The following is a 19,679-nucleotide window of genomic DNA, read 5'->3' as shown; positions in this document are numbered from 1 at the left end:
AATCATTACATATGCAGGGCACTAAGTGTGCAAGGCTCGTGCTGTGATGAGCAGGATGTGGGGGCGGGTAGTAATAGGGAGGATGAGGGCTGGAAGGAACAGCTTGGTGCTGCATAGTTCTGAATCTGAAGTCATGGAGCAGAGCTTTTAAACCACTGGGCTTCATCCCATGTCTCCGCTTTTCAATGACCTACTGGTATAATTAAATGGAGTCCAGACTGCTGACCCAAAGGCACTGAAAGGTACTTAACTTTTGGAATGACTATATTAACTAAATTGTCCTCAAGGCAATGAGACTAAGTTTTGACAAAATGTCAGAGTTTGAAGATGAAAGGTTGTGATATTCTGTCCAGTAACCACACCACCTTAATCTTAAAACCCCCTGTGTTCTTTGAACCTCACTCTGACTAGGCATTATCTCGGGAACTTGTTACATGTGATGATTTCAGGGATTCTGATTCATTCTGCCCTGGGTTGCAGTGGAGGGTGAAAAGGGCTTCCCATGAACCTACCTGATGATTCTGGTGCAGCTGACCTGGCTCCCACATGTTGAGAGTGTCTGTTCCCAAACATGATGACAAAGTGAACTATCTAGCTGATTCTTTGCTGTTAGTGTGGAAAGCATAATTCATGTGAAATAATGTCTAAAGCATTTGTAGATGGTATAGAATCTTGTCAGAGAAACACACAGTGTGCTACTCAGCGCTTAATATTGCTACCGAAAATCCAACCGGTGAGTGGAAGAAAAGAATCTGCAGATCATCTGTAGTTTTCAGCTATATTTAAAGACATGTGGATGCTTAGCTTTAAGTGCAGAGCTGCTAATTCCTACATTATTGAGTAGCTACTGGCATTAACTAATATTGGTGCTAATACAGGGTAAGCTGAGAAGGAATGCATCGTTTTTCTGTCCCCATGGTCAAATGTTTGTCAAATGTTTGTCAACAAAACAAAGAGTAAATCTTTGTGAAGTATGTGTTGAGTATTAGCCAGATGTTGACCTTGGCCAAGGTTCACGCTTTCACCATTGTATGTGTGAGTATGTATGTTTATGGCAGGGATTAATACAGCTCACATTAATTGAGTGTTTATTACTCATTAGCCATTCTGGTAATCCTCAGCAACAACCCTAAAATGTGGTTGTTATCCCCCTTTTGTGGGTGAGGGTACTGAGGCTGCCAGAGTGCAAGGGCATTCGCTTAGTAAGAAGTAAAACTGAGCTCTCCAGATGGTGTGTACTTTGCCTTACATCCTCCCTTCCCACTGGTTTCGTGGGCCTGGAAATGTGCACCTGAACTCTTGAGGGGAATCACTCGTGGTTCTCCAAATACTTCCTCTTACACTGAATACTCCAAAGCAGCTGTTTAAGTTAAATCCCAGATAATGGTGAAGAGAGTGAAGGTTCCTGCTTCCTAACCCTATTCTTGGAAAATCCCTTCATTTCCAGGTACCTGGGATCTCATTGCTTTCCCCTGTTCATGCATTACTGTTGCAGCCTGCCTGTGATGGTTAATTTTATGTGTCAGTGTGACTGGATCAGGGGATATTTGACTCAAGGTTTTTCTGGGTGTGTCTGTGAGGGTGTTCTAGATGAGATCCATAGACTGAGTAAAGCAGATTGCCCTCCCCAATGTGGGTGGGCCTCATCCAACCCATTGAGGGTCTGAATAGAACAAAAGGGTAGAGGGAGAATTCACTCTCTGCCTGACAGCACAGGTGGGACGTCAGTCAATCTTCTCCTGCCTGTGGACTGGGACCATCAGACCTCTGGTTCTCAGGCCTTTACACTGGGACTGAACTACACCCCTGGATTTTCTGGGTCTCAAGCTTGCAGATGGAAGATTGTGGGACTTCTCAGCCTCTGATATCATGTAAGTAATTCTTTATAATAAATATCATATATATCCTATATAATAAAAGGCCAACGACCGTAATGGCGTAACGACCAGAACGACCAATCGACCAGTCACTATGAGGTGCATTGACCACCTCTCAGTCCCTCCCCACAGCCTGCAGGCTCTGATCACTCAATGCCCAACGGGGAACCATGGGGAACCAGGATAGTGGAAGCGGGGCGGGACTGGGGACTGGCAAGCAGGTGGAAGGAAGCCCTCTTGGTCCCTCTCCCCAGCCCACAGGCTCCGATCACTGATGGCAAACGGGGAACCACGAGGAACTGGGGTGGGCAGTGACGGGGCAGGCCCTGATCGCAGGCTAGGCCTAAGGACCCTACCTGCGCATGATTTTGTGCACACTGGACCTCTAGTATCCTTATAATACATAAACCAATAGGATATTGATTTATATGTTTATAGATGTATATGATATATTAAATCAGTTAAGGGAATATATATATATTACACATAATATGCTAGTATATGATAACCTATGGGTTCTGTTTCTCTGGAGAACCCTGGCTAATAGATTGTCCTAAATGCTATTGCCCTGTAATGTGTACCTTTCTATATTCTCCTCATTAAAACTTATTTGTTCTATGTTTCATTCTCGCATCTTTTGCTGTCTCTTAACTGTGAGCCAATTAATCAAATAGACTAACCTGTTATTCAGGGGCAATGCCCTCTTCTTGCAAGGTACATGGTTTTATCAGGGCAAGAACTTCTTGGATTGATGTCTGAACCTGAGGGATGGTTGACAGAAATCTCAGACAATGTGACACGTTTGTGGTGGTGACAGAAGCTCAAATCAGACCTTGTGTGCCTCCTTCATTGACTGGGATTCCTTGAACCCTACAGTTATTTAGTTACTTACAGGTCCCTGAGGGGCCTCTACAGCGGAAAACATGCTGTTAGCCAAATCCATCTACAGATCTCTCTCCTGGACACATTGGAGCCCATAACTGAGGGAACCCCTAGCTTTTAAAAGCAAAACTGAAGGAGGGTAATTCAGGAACAGTTGAGATTTGTCAGGGAGACTTGGCTGTGGCCCCTGACCCTGATGTTTGTGGAGATCTTCCATGAGGCAGCTCTGGCTGCTCTTCCGGCCTGAGAGCAGTTCCGGTGGAGAACGTTGGCTGCAATCCTCATTATTCCATCAACTTCCTTGCCAATGGCTCTGTATGGAATGTTAGAAGTGAACATAAAATGAACACCTGGAACTACGTCTGGGTTCATGAATCAAAGATTACTCTTTATACTGCTTATTCTCTTGGCTCTTAGAAATTTAATTTAGCAAGCTTTTAATTTACCTGCAAAAAAAAAAAAAAAAATGAAAGATTTAGTTAATTAAATCAGTTAAGGGAAAATTTGGCCCAATTCTCATTTATCCATTTGGATCATGCAAAGCACAGATTTTAAAAAAAATGAAAACCATCCCTTAAATATAATATGAATTGTAGGGGGGGCATGTAGTTCTATGACAATACTATCTAATATATACTTATGTAAAATGTTCCATTTCCATTCCACCACGGCAAATATAAAAAAGGACACTATTTAGCTCTATCGGTTTGGCTCAGTGGATAGAGCGTTGTCCTGCGGACTGAAGGGTCCCAGGTTCGATTCCAGTCAAGGGCACATGCTCAGGTTGCGGGTTCAATCCCCAGTAGGGGGCGTGCAGGAGGCAGCCGATCAATGATTCTTTCTCATCATTGATGCTTCTATCTCTCTCTCCCCCTCTTCCTTCCTCTCTGAAATCAATAAAAGTATATATATATATTTTAAAAAAGGACACTTTATGTACCCTTGGTGAGGACAGTTGAGAAAAAGACACAGTTTCTTGAGAAGAAATCATAATCAGAGTTTTCAATAATCTTATTAGACAAGTTTGAGCTGAAGGAATAAAGCAGAGCTTTTTACATTTGATATTTCAAAGAAGATGAAAAGAAGGGTGTGTAATAAACACCCGTTCATCTATTACGTTGTCATATTTATTTTAAGTCTATTAGTAAAAGCCAATAGTTAATCTACAATTAAGGGCCCCCTTTGTACCTTCTATTAGAGCTGTGTGACCTTGGGCAAGCTCCCTAATCTCTGTTCCTGTGCGTCAGTTAATCTGTAAAATGAGGATGATAGTATCCGGTATTATGGGGTTGTTGAAGGGATTAAATGAATAACAACGTCAAGAACTGAGAACCGAGCCTGGTGCACTGATGTTCAGTTGATGTCCCCTGTCATTGCTCCTCCTCATTCCCATTCTTCCCCCACAGGCAGGCTTTTCCCCGATGTTACAGTGCATCCTTCGAATCAATGTTTGTGTGCCTGTAATGCACCATAGTTGTGTCTTTCAAAATCGACCTAACTGTATACCGGTACATTTTGCAGGTATTGTCATCCTGTGAGTGCCATCCTGCTGTAACCTGCTTTTTTTCCCCCCTCAATGCTAGGTTTTTGAGCTCTTCATATTGAGAGATATAGATCAAGATCATCCATTTTAATATTTGGTTAGCTGAATATACTGTGGCTTATTCCTTTGTTTTCCCTCTCATGGATATTTAGTTGTGATGTCTAGTCTTTTGTAACCCTGTGTATATTAGTGAGAGTTTCTTGTGGACGGGGCTTCCCAACCCTTTTTACTTGGGTCACCCTACCAGTTGTACCTCTAAACCAAGGCTGCCCTGAGGGCTGAAGAGGCCAGTATCTTGTGATACAACCACAATCCATTTACCCATGTAATGTACCCTCATTGGGAAGCTCTGTCTCAGAGTATTGGTCTTCACATTAGGGTATGCACCTTGCACCAATACCACCCCTCCACCATACACAGAGATAAACATGCACACAGACTTCACTTACACATGAACATCTACACCTGTACATTCATGTTTGTGTATATACACACATGCAGGCACACATGGACTTTCCCTGTATGGATGGTTGTTAAAGCAATTGATTCCCAGATCCTAAACTTGATCGGCTTGAAGGCCACAAGCAAGTTCCCGCCTCCTCATTCACCATTTCATTATCCCATTTTACAAAAGAAAGGTCTCTTACCCATCGCCCAGGATCTTCATATAGTATTGAGCCCCTAAGGGGAAATTCAAAATATTTGGGTCCACGTAGTATCCTTTCATTGAAGGTCTATAAATTTGCAATAGAGCTTCATGCCTTTCCTTGCACACATTTCTGTTAAAGCAAAAATTTAGGTGTAATTTAAAATCCAGTTAAAATACAGATGTCCAGTTAAATTTCAGATAATAACAAGTAATTTTCTATTATTTATAGTATAAGTATGTCCTCAAGTAATATGTCTCAATATGTGCCAGGGGAACGTATATTTAAAAATTATTTGTTGTTTACTGAAATTCCAATTTAACTGGGCATCCTCTATGTGTGGGAGTGAGTGAGTGAGTGCTAACTTTGACAAACCTGGTGGAGTTAGAGACAGTTTTGTGATCCATGAAGGCATGTTCTGAATTTAGATATATGGTAGAGTGGGGTGGATGGACACATTTTGTTTAATGATTTCTCATCTTCCTTCTCCTTATTGGCAGAGGGAGACTCCTGTGAGAGTCAATTAAGTCAGAAATATAAAGGGCACTGTGTCCTATTTTATTGGCACAGTGAACTCATGGAAACTCCTTGGTCTTTATCCATCTGTGTTAGACTAAGAATATTCCGGGAATTGTAGACAGCATGCTGGGAAACACCTGTCTGTGAGAAAGCACAGCCTGCATTTCTCACTCTGAGCAGGAGAGAGTTTGGAGACCAGGCTTATTCCCCAAGGCTCAGTCTTGGCTCACCGGCATTGTTGGCACTATTTAAGGGGGAAGGAGATTTATTTCCTAGAGATCAACAATATACCTCTGAGTAAAAGAAACTTATATTGGAAATATTAGTGTTTTATATTTTATTGAACATTTATTCAGACTTGTAGAAGAAACATTTCATTACCTTTGTAAAAAGATGACTGGATTTTATACGTTCATATACACTCCTCATTTGGACTCAGATTTCCTGCTCATGTCATCCATTAAATTTCAGCTTGTTTGTTTCCATCATATATTTATTAGATTTATACAACTTAGGTGTATTTAGTGGTATTTATTATTTAAAAATGCACTTACTCATTACTGTTGGTAAGCTTCACACTATTTCTGGCCTCATTCTTTTTATTTTGTTGTTAATTTACAAGGCCTGTTTCATTTTAGCAATTATCAATATTCATATTTGGATACATGAAATAAATGAAAAAACTTTTCCATTCATTTTATTAAAAGATGCATTTCCAATAAAATTTTATATTTTTATATTTAATAATTATCAAAACTTGGAATATATTTAGTTTTTGATCAATGATAATATAGTGGTAATTAATATAATACTAATTAAATATAACAAGACAGTAATATTTAAATTACTATTTAAGATAGTAATTTAATGATAATTATTAAAATAAAAAATTTCTATAACTCTCAGAATCTTAAAGGCACAAGAAAAATATCTTGCAATTTATTATTACATATACATTTCTGTAACAGAAATATGATAGGGTGATTAATAAAGGACATTCAAGCATCTTACTTTATAATAGAGAAACATGCAAATTGACCGCACCTCCGCTATGCCCATGATTGGGCCTGCGAGAGGCAGGGGGCGGGACTCCGAGTGCCTATCTGGCCATTGAGAAAACCAAGATGGCGGCCGCCAAATCCTCTTAGTTCCCGGGGTCCTGGGGAGCGATGACAAACCTAGAGGGGCGTGGTCGGGAAAAGCCAGAAGCCTCCCGGACTCCCCAGCTGGATCGAGATGGGGGGGCGTGGCCGGGCATGGCCAGAAGCCTCCCAGGGGTCCCGGGACCCATCACGACCCGAGGGGGCGTGGCCGGGCACGGCCAGCAGCCTCCCCCGGGTCCAGGGCTGCATCGCGACCCGGGGGGGCGTGGCCGGGCACGGCCAGCAGCCTCCCCTGGGTCCAGGGCTGCATCGCGACCCGGGGGGGCGTGGCCGGGAACGGACAGCAGCCTCCCCGGGGTCCAGGGCTGCATCGCGACCCGGGGGGGCGTGGCCGGGCACGGCCAGCAGCCTCCCCTGGGTCCAGGGCTGCATCGCGACCCGGGGGGGCGTGGCCGGGCACGGCCAGCAGCCTCCCTGGGGTCCCGGGACCCATCGCGACCCGGGGGGGCGTGGCCGGGCACGGCCAGCAGCCTCCCAGGGGTCCCGGGACCCATCGCGACCGGGGGGGCGTGGCCGGGCACGGCCAGCAGCCTCCCCGGGGTCCCGGGACCCATCGCGACCCGGGTGGGCGTGGCCGGGCACGGCCAGCAGCCTCCCCGGGGTCCAGGGCTGCATCGCGACCCGGGGGGGCGTGGCCGGGAACGGCCAGCAGCCTCCCTGGGGTCCCGGGACCCATCGCGACCCGGGGGGCGTGGCCGGGAACGGCCAGCAGCCTCCCCGGGGTCCCGGGACCCATCGCGACCCGGGTGGGCGTGGCCGGGCACGGCCAGCAGCCTCCCCGGGGTCCAGGGCTGCATCGCGACCCGGGGGGGCGTGGCCGGGCACGGCCAGCAGCCTCCCTGGGGTCCCGGGACCCATCGCGACCCGGGGGGGCGTGGCCGGGCACGGCCAGCAGCCTCCCAGGGGTCCCGGGACCCATCGCGACCCGGGGGGGCGTGGCCGGGCACGGCCAGCAGCCTCCCAGGGGTCCCGGGACCCATCGCGACCCGGGGGGGCATGGCCGGGCACGGCCAGCTGCCTCCCCGGGGTCCCGGGGTCCCGGGACCCATCGCGACCCGGGAGGGCGTGGCCGGGCACGGCCAGCAGCCTCCCCGGGGTCCAGGGCTGCATCGCGACGGGGGGGGCGTGGCCGGGCACGGCCAGCAGCCTCCCTGGGGTCCCGGGACCCATCGCGACCCGGGGGGGCGTGGCCGGGCAAGGCCAGCAGCCTCCCCGGGGTCCAGGGCTGCATCGCGACCCGGGGGGGCGTGGCCGGGAACGGCCAGCAGCCTCCCTGGGGTCCCGGGACCCATCGCGACCCGGGGGGGCGTGGCCGGGCACGGCCAGCAGCCTCCCTGGGGTCCCGGGACCCATCGCGACCCGGGGGGCGTGGCCGGGCACGGCCAGCAGCCTCCCGGGGGTCCAGGGCTGCATCGTGACCCGGGGGTCGTGGCCGGGCACGGCCAGCAGCCTCCCGCGGGTCCCGGGACCCATCACGACCCGGGGGGGCGTGGCCGGGCACGGCCAGCAGCCTCCCGGGGCGGGGTTCCCGGCGATCACCACCCTCGCCTAAATGGCTGGTGCTGAGAGGGATCAATGGGGCCAATGGAAGGAGCAGGTGGTAGTTGATCACGGAGGCCATCTGCAGCAGCCGGATGCAGAGTTGGGGTCCACGTTCTCCAGGTTGGCCTCCGTGGGGGCCCGAGTCGCACCCATAGTAGCCGAGTGGGCATGCTGACATAGTAGCCCCAGCATGAGGCCAGCTTCCCAAGCCAGGCTGCGGAGGGAGGGAGGGCCTCTGGGCTGGGAGCACTCCCCGACCCCAGTGGACAGGGCACAGAGCAAGCAGCAGAGAGCTACTAGGGGTGGTGGGTGTGGTGGCCTGGCTTCCAAGAGGCTGGCTTCAGCTGCTGTGGCCTGCGCTGAGGTGGCTGGTGGTGGGGGCAACTGTGTGGGCGCATCCGAGGCTGGGGCACTGGGAGACGTGGGACTGCAGCCCAGAAAGCGAGGCTCAGGAGGACCTGGTCACCGACCCCGGGCATTGAAGCCGCCTCCTACAAGATGGATCCTAGCCTAGGTGTGTAGGAAGCAGGTTCAGGAACCTCTCCCTTTGCGGCGCCAGAGCCCAGGCCTGCCAGCGCTCCAGAGGAGACCCCCACCAGGATCGGGGGCTTGACCAGTCTCTAAACCAGGGTGGCCATTAGCCCAGGCCTTCCAGCACCCCAGAGGAGACCCCCAACAGGATCGGGGGCGTGACCGGCCTCCAAACCGCCAGTGACCCTAACCCAGGCCTGCCAGCGCCCCAGAGGAGATCCCCACCAGGATCGGGGGCGTGACCAGCCTCTAAACCGCCCTCAGCCCTAGACCAGGCCTGCCAGCACCCCAGAGGAGACCCCTGCCAGGATTGGGGTCATGGCCAGCCTTCAAACTGTGGCGGCCCCTAGCCCAAGGAGGCCTCCTGGCCGAGGACGCCTGAGTCTGTTCTTGACCTAGGGCCGGGCTCTCCCCGCAAGGGACTCAGAAGCCACCAGAGTCTAACTGCCAGTCTCTGGAAGTGCATCCACTGTCCACCAAAAAGTAGGGCCATCAAACCATTCAGTCTCAGTGCAGGCACAGGTCCGTGGCTGACGGGGTGGAGGCCAGACCAAAAACAAAACAGCAGAAACACCCTGCCCACCTGGGCGGGTACTGCTGTAGTCCACGTGGCCTGGGCAGTGTAGAAAGCGCTACCTTCTCCCAGGTCCTGTGCTGGCACCGCCGCCTCGCTCACCCTCAAGCCCCCCTGAGTCCTGACAGCAAAGTGTGTGGGGCATTCTGCAGGAGTTGTGCCGTTCTGGGTGCTTTTGCCCAAAGACACACTTTGGGATGAATTCAGAGCCACATCTCATTTCCCATGAGACTGGAAGAACCATGTAAAAGGATTTTGACAAAAGCTTTCCACATCTCTGTTTATTCTTTTGAATCCATAAAACGACCTTAAAAAAAGCATCCGGGCCACCTAAGAAAGAATGCACTTTCTGGCCAGAGCACGCAGGATTCTTTTGCCCAACAGGTTAAAGGGAGCAGAGCTGGCACAGTGGGAATGGCCCTGGTGCCCTATGAGGAGACCGGGGGAATGGGGTTGCCGAAATTCCATAAGCCTCTTGCCACCTTCTCCTTTGCAAACCACACCATCCAGATCCACCAGGACTGGAGGCAACTGGGAATCACAGCCGTAATTTGGGACATGGTGAGCAAATCTTGAGGGGCCTCTGAAAACATCTGCAACTGATTATAAGACTGGTCTTTATTTAAAAAGAAATAAAAGAACAGCTTTGTTGAGATATAACCCATATACTGTACATGTCACCTAAAGTGTACAATGAACTGGTTTTTTAAAGTAAATTCAGAGTGGTACAACCATCACCATGCTCAATTTTTAAATATCTTCATGACCCATCCCCTCCAAAAAGAACTTCTACCCATTGGAATCACTTTCCTGATCATCTTCCCCAAAATAGATTGCACTTTAAAGGTGGGTAAAGGAAAGTTGAGGGAAGTTAAAACACTGCACAAAGGATATTGTAAGATGACAAAGCCCAAAGTGAAGATGATGTGTTTTCTTTAAAAATATATATATTTTTAAAATTTCAGAAAGGGAGAGGAAGGGAGAGATAGAAACATCAATGATAAGAATCACTGATCAGCCGAAACCGGTTTGGCTCAGTGGATAGAGCGTCGGTCTGCGGACTGGAAGGTCCCAGGTTCGATTCCGGTTAAGGGCATGTACATTGGTTGCTGGCACATATCCCGGTGGGGGGTGTGCAGGAAGCAGCTGGTCGATGTTTCTCTCTCATCGATGTTTCTAGCTCTCTATCCCTCTCCCTTCCTCTCTGTGAAAAATCAATAAAATATATTTAAAAAAAAAAAAAGAATCACTGATCAGCTGCCGCCCCAGGCCCCCTACTGGGGATTGAGCCCGAAACCCAGGCATGTGTGCCCCTGATCAGAATCAAACCTGGACTCTTCAGTCCACAGGCCGATGCTCTCTCCATTAAGCCAAACTGACCAGGGCCATGTGTTTTCTTGCGTGGTTGTAATGGTCCCCAAATCTATACTAATAAAAGGGTAATATGCTAATTAGAGTGGTTGTCTTCCGGACATCTTTCCAGACAAAGCCGCAGTGGCTACAAAGGCCAAGGCTCAGGCAGCCATAACCAGCTGCAGTGGCAGCAGCATTGGGGTTATGGGGGTGGTGCCTCCAGAGGGAGGCCAGACGGGGGGCCAAGGCACAGGCAGTTTGGGGTGATCAGGCTGATAGGGGAGTGGGTAGGGGCAATCAGGCTGCAGGAGATCAAGGTAGGGGTGAGCAGGCAGGCAGGCAGTGGGGTTAGGGAAATCAGGCAGGCAGGCAGGTGATTAGGAGCCAGTGGTTCCGGATTGTGAGAGGGCTGTCCACCTGCTGGAAGTTGGACATCCCCTGAGGGGTCCCAGATTGAAGAGGGTACAGATTGGGCTGAGGGACCCCCTCAAGTGCACGAATTTTGTGCACCGGGCCTCTAGTAAAAATATATTAAGATAAACTATAGTGGTGACATGGGATGGAAATACAAGTTTAAAAAAAGGTAAAATTTCCAATGTTATAAAAGAGCTGTTTATGTATTTTTTAAAATATGTATTATTGCTTATCTTATGCCACTTTTTAATAGATTAAAATAATGACACAGTTTTATTGTTTTAAATGTCAGCATTTATAACTATTGCAAAATTACATCTTTTGCAGCTAGAGGTCTGGGACCTCATTTATAATTTAAAAATTTACATGTCTATTTAAAAATTTGCAAGTGGCTGCATAATTTTTAAAAAGTATTTGATAGAGTTGATGTGCAAAAATTGTAGATGCCCAACAGCTCTATGGTGTGCCTGAAGAGGAGTTGCTGTGGAGGAGGTGTGTATATCCTTAACTAGATTCTGCCAAATTCTAAGTGGTTGCCCTATATTACACTCCCACTAATAGTGTATGAGAATTCCCATATTGTGACATTTTCTCAAACACTTAGTATTGTCAACTTTTAAGGTTTGCCAGTTGGAGGTATAAAATGCTCTCACTTTATGGTATTAAATTTGCACTTCTCTGGTGATTGGTGAGGTTGAAGTTTTCATGTGTTGTTTAGCCTTTTGTATTTCCTTCTCTGCTGATTGCCTTCTCATATCTTTGCTCATTTTTCATTCTTTTTGTTGTTTTGTTAGTTCTTACTTCAGATATTTTTTCCATTGGTTTGTAGAGAGAGTGGAAGGAAGGGAGGGGTCATGTTGATTGGCTTACTAAGATTTGATTCCTTTAAATATGAAATGGTTTATGAAAAGGATTCCCTCTTGAGGTCTTTAGTGATTATGTGAAATACAGGCCGTTTCTGACTTACGAGCTACTTGGCCAGGGCAGTGAGCATACATCGAGGCATTGAAATGTAACTGGTTTATGGAATGGGCTGAACCTAATGGGTGATACAGAAGATGGCCTTCATTTTCCTCCCATCACTCTTTTCAATGCTGATGATCAGATCTCTCTTCCTGGTCCCTGGATACCAGCCAAGCCCCCAACTTTCCAGTCAGTTTCAGTGATAAGAAAATGTCCTTTCAGTAATTAGGATTCACTGTCAGAAAGTCCAGTCTGATCCAGCTGAAAGCTTTAATACTAAAGCCAGTTTAAATCTTCTCTCCCACCTAGCTTAGTCCTAACCTGAGGTCAGTAAGTCAGAGATCTTCTGTAGGAAAGAGGGGGTGGTCTCTGGTTTCCCTCTTCTCATCCTTTCTCTTTTCTCTCAGATTGGAGAAAGAAGGAGGATCAGATGATAAGAACAGAAGACACAAAGCAAAAGGACAGAAGTTCTCTGATTTGGTGGTGTCTGGGTACTGGTTGTTTTGCAGGCCATGTTTTGTTTTTTAGGGGACATATATTCATTCTGATGTAGTTCTGTGCTCTTCAGATAACTTCTTAAGACCGGCAGTTCCTGCCCCAGGGGCCACTCCACAACCTCTTACGGCTGAGATTCCTCTGGTTCTGGCAGGCGATCCTGGGTGAGACTAAGCCATCTCAAGCACAGCTGCTTCTGCGAGGTCTGCTTCACCTAAGATCAACTCACACATCTCAGCCATGTCAAATGCTAGGACTCCGGGCTCCTCCCCCAACACTAAAGCTCTTTCTCTTTGTCTTGCAAGAGAATTGTTCCAGCTAGGCTCCCCACTTCAAATCCCCTACACTGTGACTAATTCAAGTGTGGTCCAAGGACCAGCAGCCTCGTCATCACGTGGAACCCTGTCACAAATGTGGTACTCATGTTCCATCCTCGGATGACTGAATCTGAATCAGCTTTATGCAGTGATTCCCCAAGGGGTTCATGTGCACAGTGAGGTTTGAGAAGCCTGACCTGGGCAGTCTCTGGTCTTGGTGTTCAGGTTGACCCCTAACCTCCAGGGGATGCACGTAAGGCTCTCTCAAGTTCTCTCAAAACAACCTATTTACATCTACCCTGAGCTCCTCTAGCTCTGTGTCATCCAGCTGGGGAACCTAATGGGGAACAATATTACAGGAACCCCTAGAACCATATTACAGGGACCCCTAACTTCTAGGAGACTTTTTCTAGCAGACTTTATCACTTAGTCTGGAATGGGAGCGCTTTCTTTTCTTTCTCCCTGAGTAGAGAGGAGAAAATCCAGAACTTTCCTCCTACAGCCTAGAAGTCACCGACCCTCTGAACAAACTCCAGTCTTTGCCTAGAATGGCTAGATGAAGGGCGGGAGAGGAGGACCCTCTCATTAAGCAAGGCTTGAAGGAAGGTGTCGGACAGACCCACAGTTCCTCTCATCAGAATATGCAGGCAACAATCACCTCTTGTCCTCAGTTTGGGGCTTTATTCTGAAATTCCATGACAATTGAAAAGTTATATTCTTCTGTTACAGTAAAAAGTGTTCTTGTATAACATGAAATGTGATCTAATTTTGGAAATTCTTTTCACATCATAAAAATGCCAAAGTTGGCTAGCATAAAGGAAAGAAGTGTAATTTATAGGCTATGTTATTTAGACCAGCATGTCTAGTGATAAGAACTAAAATAGTTGGATAAAATTGAAATAGAAAAATGTCTGGAGAGCATTTGACAAGAGTGGGGTAGCAGAGAGGTAAGCAGAGCCCATAGCTGCTTTTGCTCTGGGGGCATTGCCTGTAGGGTTCGCTGAAAGGATGCCCTTCTGGTTTGGCTCAGCGGATAGAGCGTCAGCCTGCAGACTGAAGGATCACGGGTTTGATTCCGGTCAATGGCATGAACTTTGGTTGCAGGCTCAATCCCCAGCCCTGGTCTGGAGGAAGTGTGGGAGGCACCCAGTCAATGTGTCTCTCTTGCATTGATGTTTCTCTCTATCTCCTCCTCCTCCCTTCCATTCTCTCTAAAAAACTCAATGGAAAAAAACATCCTCGGGTAAGGATTAATAGCAGCAAAGAGAAATGAAAAGATCTCCAAGAAGGGGAGTCTAATAAGAGACCCTCCTACACACATTAAGCTCAGACATTAAAGGACTGAGGTATCTCCAGGGTAAAGGTCCATAAGTAAACCTACCTCACTCTCAATCTCACCCATACTTCAATTCCCGTTTCAACCCCTAGGTCTCTCCAGAGGCAGTTGCCTTGAATTGGTGGGAAGGGAGAAAAGGGGAGGTGGACTTTCTTGTGGTCTAGGAGACCCCAGGCTTCTTAATTTTATTTGAAGTGGTTCAGAGTGACTTGCAATACTTCCAGCACCTGGAAGAATGAAATGCAACTCGTCTTTGGAGGAAGACATATTAAGCCTAGTCTTCAAATAACTCCTGCTAATATTTTTCAAAGACAATGCTCTGTATACAGTAAACAAACAAACACAAGCGAACATAAACATCCATTTCATTGGGTCTTTGTTTCTTACTGGAGGCCCAATGCATGAAATTTGTGCAAGGGGCTCAGCCCTCACAACCCCGGCTTCGTCTGGAAGGTTGTCCAGAAGGTCATCCGGAAGGTCGTCCTGACGGTCGTTCTACTGTCTACTGTTTGGCCGTCAGACTAATTAGCATATTGTGCTTTTATTATTATAGATAAGGGCTCCTGTGTCATGTAAAATTCAATATAAATGTATGTGCTTTTCTCCTGTTAATCTGTTTAATCCTCAGGTCCTTAGGGGAGCAGAGGTAACAATTTGCTTCCCCTACACTAACGTTTGGTTTTTGTTATTTATCTGATGCCAGTCTTATGGTTTAAAATATTTATTTTGTTGTTGTTGTTATTTTAGAAAATCACAAAACTGGCCAGATCTTCATATTTTTTTGTCTATTTTAATTTCTTCTTTTATGATTTGGCACATTTAGCCATTTTCTTTTTTATGATTAGTTTTTTTAGAGCTCTTTCTATAGCAGTAGTAATTCTTTCCATCATGTGTGTTACTAAATAGTTTTCCTAAGTCTTTCAAGCTTCTATAAATGTGGTATTTTGTTTTTGGTTTTGGTGCCAGGAAATATTTAATTTCTATGAAAATTCATTTTCTTCTATGGTTTCTGGCTTGGTGTCAAATTCATAAAGACTTATTCCAGCCCTGGCTGATGTAGCTCTGTTGGTTGGAACATCATCCCGTACGCCAGGAGGAGGTGGGTTCAATTCCCTGTCAGGGCACATACCTGATAGTGGGTCAGGGAGGGTGAAGGAGGCAACCAATTGATGTTTCTCTCTCTCTCTGTCTCTTCCTCTCCATAAAATCAATAAAAGTTTTCTTAAAAAGAAACTTATTCCAGTTTTATTATTAAAAGTGTTTACTCATATTTTGTTACTGTTTACGTTTATTAAAAGTTTAATGAATTTAATGAAATTTAATTTTTCTCCTAAAGTGGCTAGCCAGTTGCCACAAATTATTTAATGACTAACATTGAAATGCCACATTTATTGCATACAAAATTCTCATAATACTTGAGTTTATTTCTGGGATTTTCTACACTGCCCCTTGATAGTCTGTTTTTTTTTTTCCTATGCCAACATTATCCATGTTGTTACTGTTGTTATTGTTCAATGCAAGATGCTACTATATAATAGGGAAAGTGTGTGTCCTCTCCTTCCCTCCCATCCCTCCAGAACTTTTGTTATGGTGTTTGCAGATCAATTTTAAGATAATTGTTGTTAAATTCTAAAATAATCCTGTTGGAATTGGGATTGGGATTACATGCAGTTTATAGTCTATTTTAAAGAGAGTTGACATCTTTATAGTACCAAATCTTTCTGTCCAGAAACAAGATATGTCTTTTTATTTATTCAATAGTTCTTTTATATTTCTTGGTAGAGTTTTATAATTTTTATCACTGCATGTTTCTTTTTAGTTTTTCCCACTATTTGTTTTGTTGTTAGTTGCTATTGTAAATGTGGCAGTTTTCTTACTACTTATCTTTGGTGTGTGAAAAGACCAATTGCGTTTCTGTGTATTTACTTTGACATGAACTACCCGATTCTCTGAATAGTTCCAAATGTTTTGCCATTTGTTTTCCTGGGGTTCACAGATATAAAATTCTATTGGCTGGAAATTATGATAATTTTGCATCCTCCCTTATTTCATTTTCTCGATTAACTGCATTGTTTTGAGCGTTCAGAACAATCCTATATAATAAAAGCCTAATATGCAAATTGACTGAACGGCAGAATGACTGGTTGCTATGATGCACACTGACCACCAGGGGGCAGATGCTCAATGCAGGAGCTTCCCCCAGCCTGCAGGCCCCAGGCCAGCCAAGGTGGGTGCCAGTGAGGCCCCCCAATTGCCCTGCCAGTTGCCCCACAGATTGGCCCTGATCGCCAGCCAGGCCGAGGGACCCTACCTGTGCACGAATTTCATGTACCGGGCCTCTAGTAGTAAATAATTGTGATAATCTAAGATATCCTTATCTTTATTTCTCACTTTGATGAAAATACTTCCATTATTTATCCCCTAAACATAATCCTGGCCTTAGATTTACAATATGTATTGTTTTATACTATTCAGGCAGCAACCATTCAATTCTATATCATAGTTTTAAAAAAATCAGGAATAGATTTAGAATTAAAGGTTTTTACACCTAAGAGAGTATATTATGTTGATTTATTTATTAATATCAAATTACTTTTACAGTCCTGAATGAATTGCATTTATTTGTGATTTACTATGCTATCAGTGTTTCATTTAGTTCTATTTCCTAATATTTTAGATTTTTTTCATCAATATTCATAAGTGAGATTGGTCAGTAGCTTCTTTTTTGTAGTTAGCATTGACAATAGTGTCATGTTGCTTGTTACATGTATTTGGAATATTTCCTTTTTCTTTAAATTGTTCCAGGGTTCAGTAGGTAAAAACTTATTCCCTATAAGGTTTTAAAATTTATTTACAAAATGACCATACCAGCGTGTTTTGTTTTTTTTGTTTGTTTGTTTTTAACAGTTTACATTCTATATTATTTTGTATTAATTTCGGATGTATAGCATAGTAGTTAGACAATCCTATACATTATAAAGTGTCCCGGCACCCCTGATATTTCCAGTACCCATCTGGCACCATAAGTAGTTTTTACAATATTATTGACTACTAGAGGCCCGATGCACGAAGATTCGTGCAAGAATAGGCCTTCCTTCTCCTGGCTGCTGGCACTGCCTTCGCTCCGGCCTGGAGCTGCCTTTCTGCCTTCACTCTGGCCTGGAGCCGCTTTCTGCCTCTCGCCTTGTCGCCTCAATTTGCATATTCCCTCCTTATTGGCTGTGGGCACCGCCATCTTTGTCATGGGGTTACAGTCAATTTGCATATTCTGTCTTTATTAGATATTCCCTATGTGGTACCTTACATCTCCATGACTATTTTGTAACTACCTATTTGTACTTCTTAATACCTTTTTCACCTAGTCCCGCAGCCCCCTCTCCTGTCCTACTGTTTTTTTTTTATAGGTGGTTTTTTAAAAGCTTTCTCATTTTCTTCTGGCTTTGGTTTCAAGCTAAGAAAGACTTTTCAATCTAATTTTGTTAAAAATGTTTACTCATGCTTTTTTATTGCTCTGTTAAAATTCTTATTTTCAGTTAATTTTGTGCTTATACTTTAAATATATATTATATTTTGGGTTAAATACTAATTAAACATTTTATGCTAATATTTTGATAAAGAATGTATTTTCCAAGCAGCACATCAAGTTGGACAAGAACAATAAAATGCTTGGTTGAGTTGGCTGCACCTGAGGTAAATTTTATCTACTGATGGCAGCTACTCCAATTTTACAGTTGGATATTATTGTATAAGAACTAGGTATGAAGGGCTCAAAAAGTATTTTCTTTTAGGAAATTAAAAAAATTATTTTTTCTATTTCCTTTTTGAGATACATGAATATCTATATTCCCAAATTTCCCATTTCCTTTCTTACACCAAGAAGACAGACCAGCCCTCTGAAAGAATTCATCTTCATGCGACAGCAAGATCTCATGAGCTGACTTACGTGGGCAGAGCTCTAGGGGACTGGTGCTTCATGGGAGCCAGGAAACGTCACAGTGTGTGGGAGAAAGAGACAAGAATAAGAGAGATTGGGACAAGGGAAGGCTGCCGCTGAAACCAAGATCTGGACGGACCACAACCCAAATCAAATCAGCAACAGAAGCCTGCCCTCATGATACAGCCACCCTTTCCCCACCTTCCTGCAGCCCAGGGTATAGCGTTCTAGGAGAGCGCAAACTGGATCTAGAATTTCTGTAAGGATTTCCTCGTCAATCTAAATTTAACACTGGACTGTGGCCCATGAAAACTCCTGCAGTTATCTGTGCTCTCTGTTTTCCATCTTCAGGCAGGATGTGGAAGGACCAGTGCAGGACTCAAACCTGGCAGATGTCAGATCCACTGCCTGGAAGGAGCTGAGTTTTTACATCACCACATGAAGGCCACCCGCTGAACACCCCATGGGACATGACATGAGTGAGAAATAAATGTTAATGATGTTAATCAAACCACCAAGATTTGGGAGATGGTCTGTGTCAGCAGTTAGATTGCCCTAATACTCAAGGATGAATGTTGGGCAGGCAATAAAACCTGGTTCCACTTCAATTTCTATACTTGCATTTAAAAGACACAGTAAGGTCCTAGACGGTTTGGCTCAGGGGATAGAGCATCGACCTGTGGACCGAAGGGTTCCGGATTCATTCAATTCCAGTCACATAGAGCCTTGGTCAGGGCTGTGTGGGAGGCAACCAATTGATGTGTCTCTCTCACATTGATGTTTTCTCTCTCTCTGTCTCTCCCCCTCCCTTTCACTCTCTAAAAAATCAATGGGAAAATATCCTCAGATGAGGATTAACATAAAAAAATAAAAGACACAGTAAGGAGATTACATAGACCACTGCAATATTTTTTTAATCATCTCTAATCTAAATTCCCTCACATAACTATGCCCACATTTTGTTCTCCAAAATTCTCAGACAATCCCTCTGCAGTCCCAGCTCACACCCCTCTTGTTCTTCAGCTTCAGCTTCACCTCTTTCCTTCCAAATCTGCATCACAAAACCTCAAAGAATCATCAGGCAAAGTAGAACTAACCTGGGACGGTGGGAGAGAGATGGAAAGGGGGCAAAAGGGTAAGTCTGGGAAAGTTTATGCATTAATGAAATCATAACATTTATAGCGGTGAAAATTCAGAAACCACCTAAACATCAAGCAATAGGAAAATGGTTAAATTATCATATACTTGTTACTGGTTATACAAACAAGATAGACTTAGTTCCTATGCTCATGGAGCTTATGCTCTAATGGGAATATTTTATAGCCATTTCCAATAAATGTGCTTTAGAAATATAGTTAATAATGTGAAAAGAAAACAAATGGCACAATTTCGAGTGAAAAGCTCCAGATAACAAGCTGCATGTATAGAAGTAAAATTCCAATTTAAAAACATCTGTATGTAAGTCCTTACATATGTATGTATATGTACATATATCTGTATGCATGCATATAAAAAGTGGATATTGACATTACAGGAAATTTTTACTTTTAAAATGTTAATGGTAAGTACATTTTTAATATTAAGTGGAG

The 19,679-nt window shown here is 45.1% G+C and overlaps 1 protein-coding gene across 1 annotated transcript in view; it reads left to right on the top strand.

The window, feature by feature from the left end:
* The window catches only part of HTR7 (5-hydroxytryptamine receptor 7), a 94,208-nt gene extending 75,642 nt beyond the window's left edge, over positions 1–18,566 (top strand). The window contains exon 3 of the mRNA XM_054729217.1: positions 18,442–18,566. Within this exon, the coding sequence (XP_054585192.1) occupies positions 18,442–18,532 (91 nt within the window). The 3' untranslated portion in view covers positions 18,533–18,566. The remainder of the gene's footprint in view (positions 1–18,441) is intronic.
* Positions 18,567–19,679: the final 1,113 nt, after the last annotated feature.

The sequence above is a fragment of the Eptesicus fuscus genome, chromosome 17 (assembly GCF_027574615.1).
Source record: "Eptesicus fuscus isolate TK198812 chromosome 17, DD_ASM_mEF_20220401, whole genome shotgun sequence".
Lineage (NCBI taxonomy): Eukaryota > Metazoa > Chordata > Mammalia > Chiroptera > Vespertilionidae > Eptesicus > Eptesicus fuscus.
Note: the sequence above shows the minus strand (reverse complement) of the source record. Positions and strands in the feature narration are given on the sequence as shown.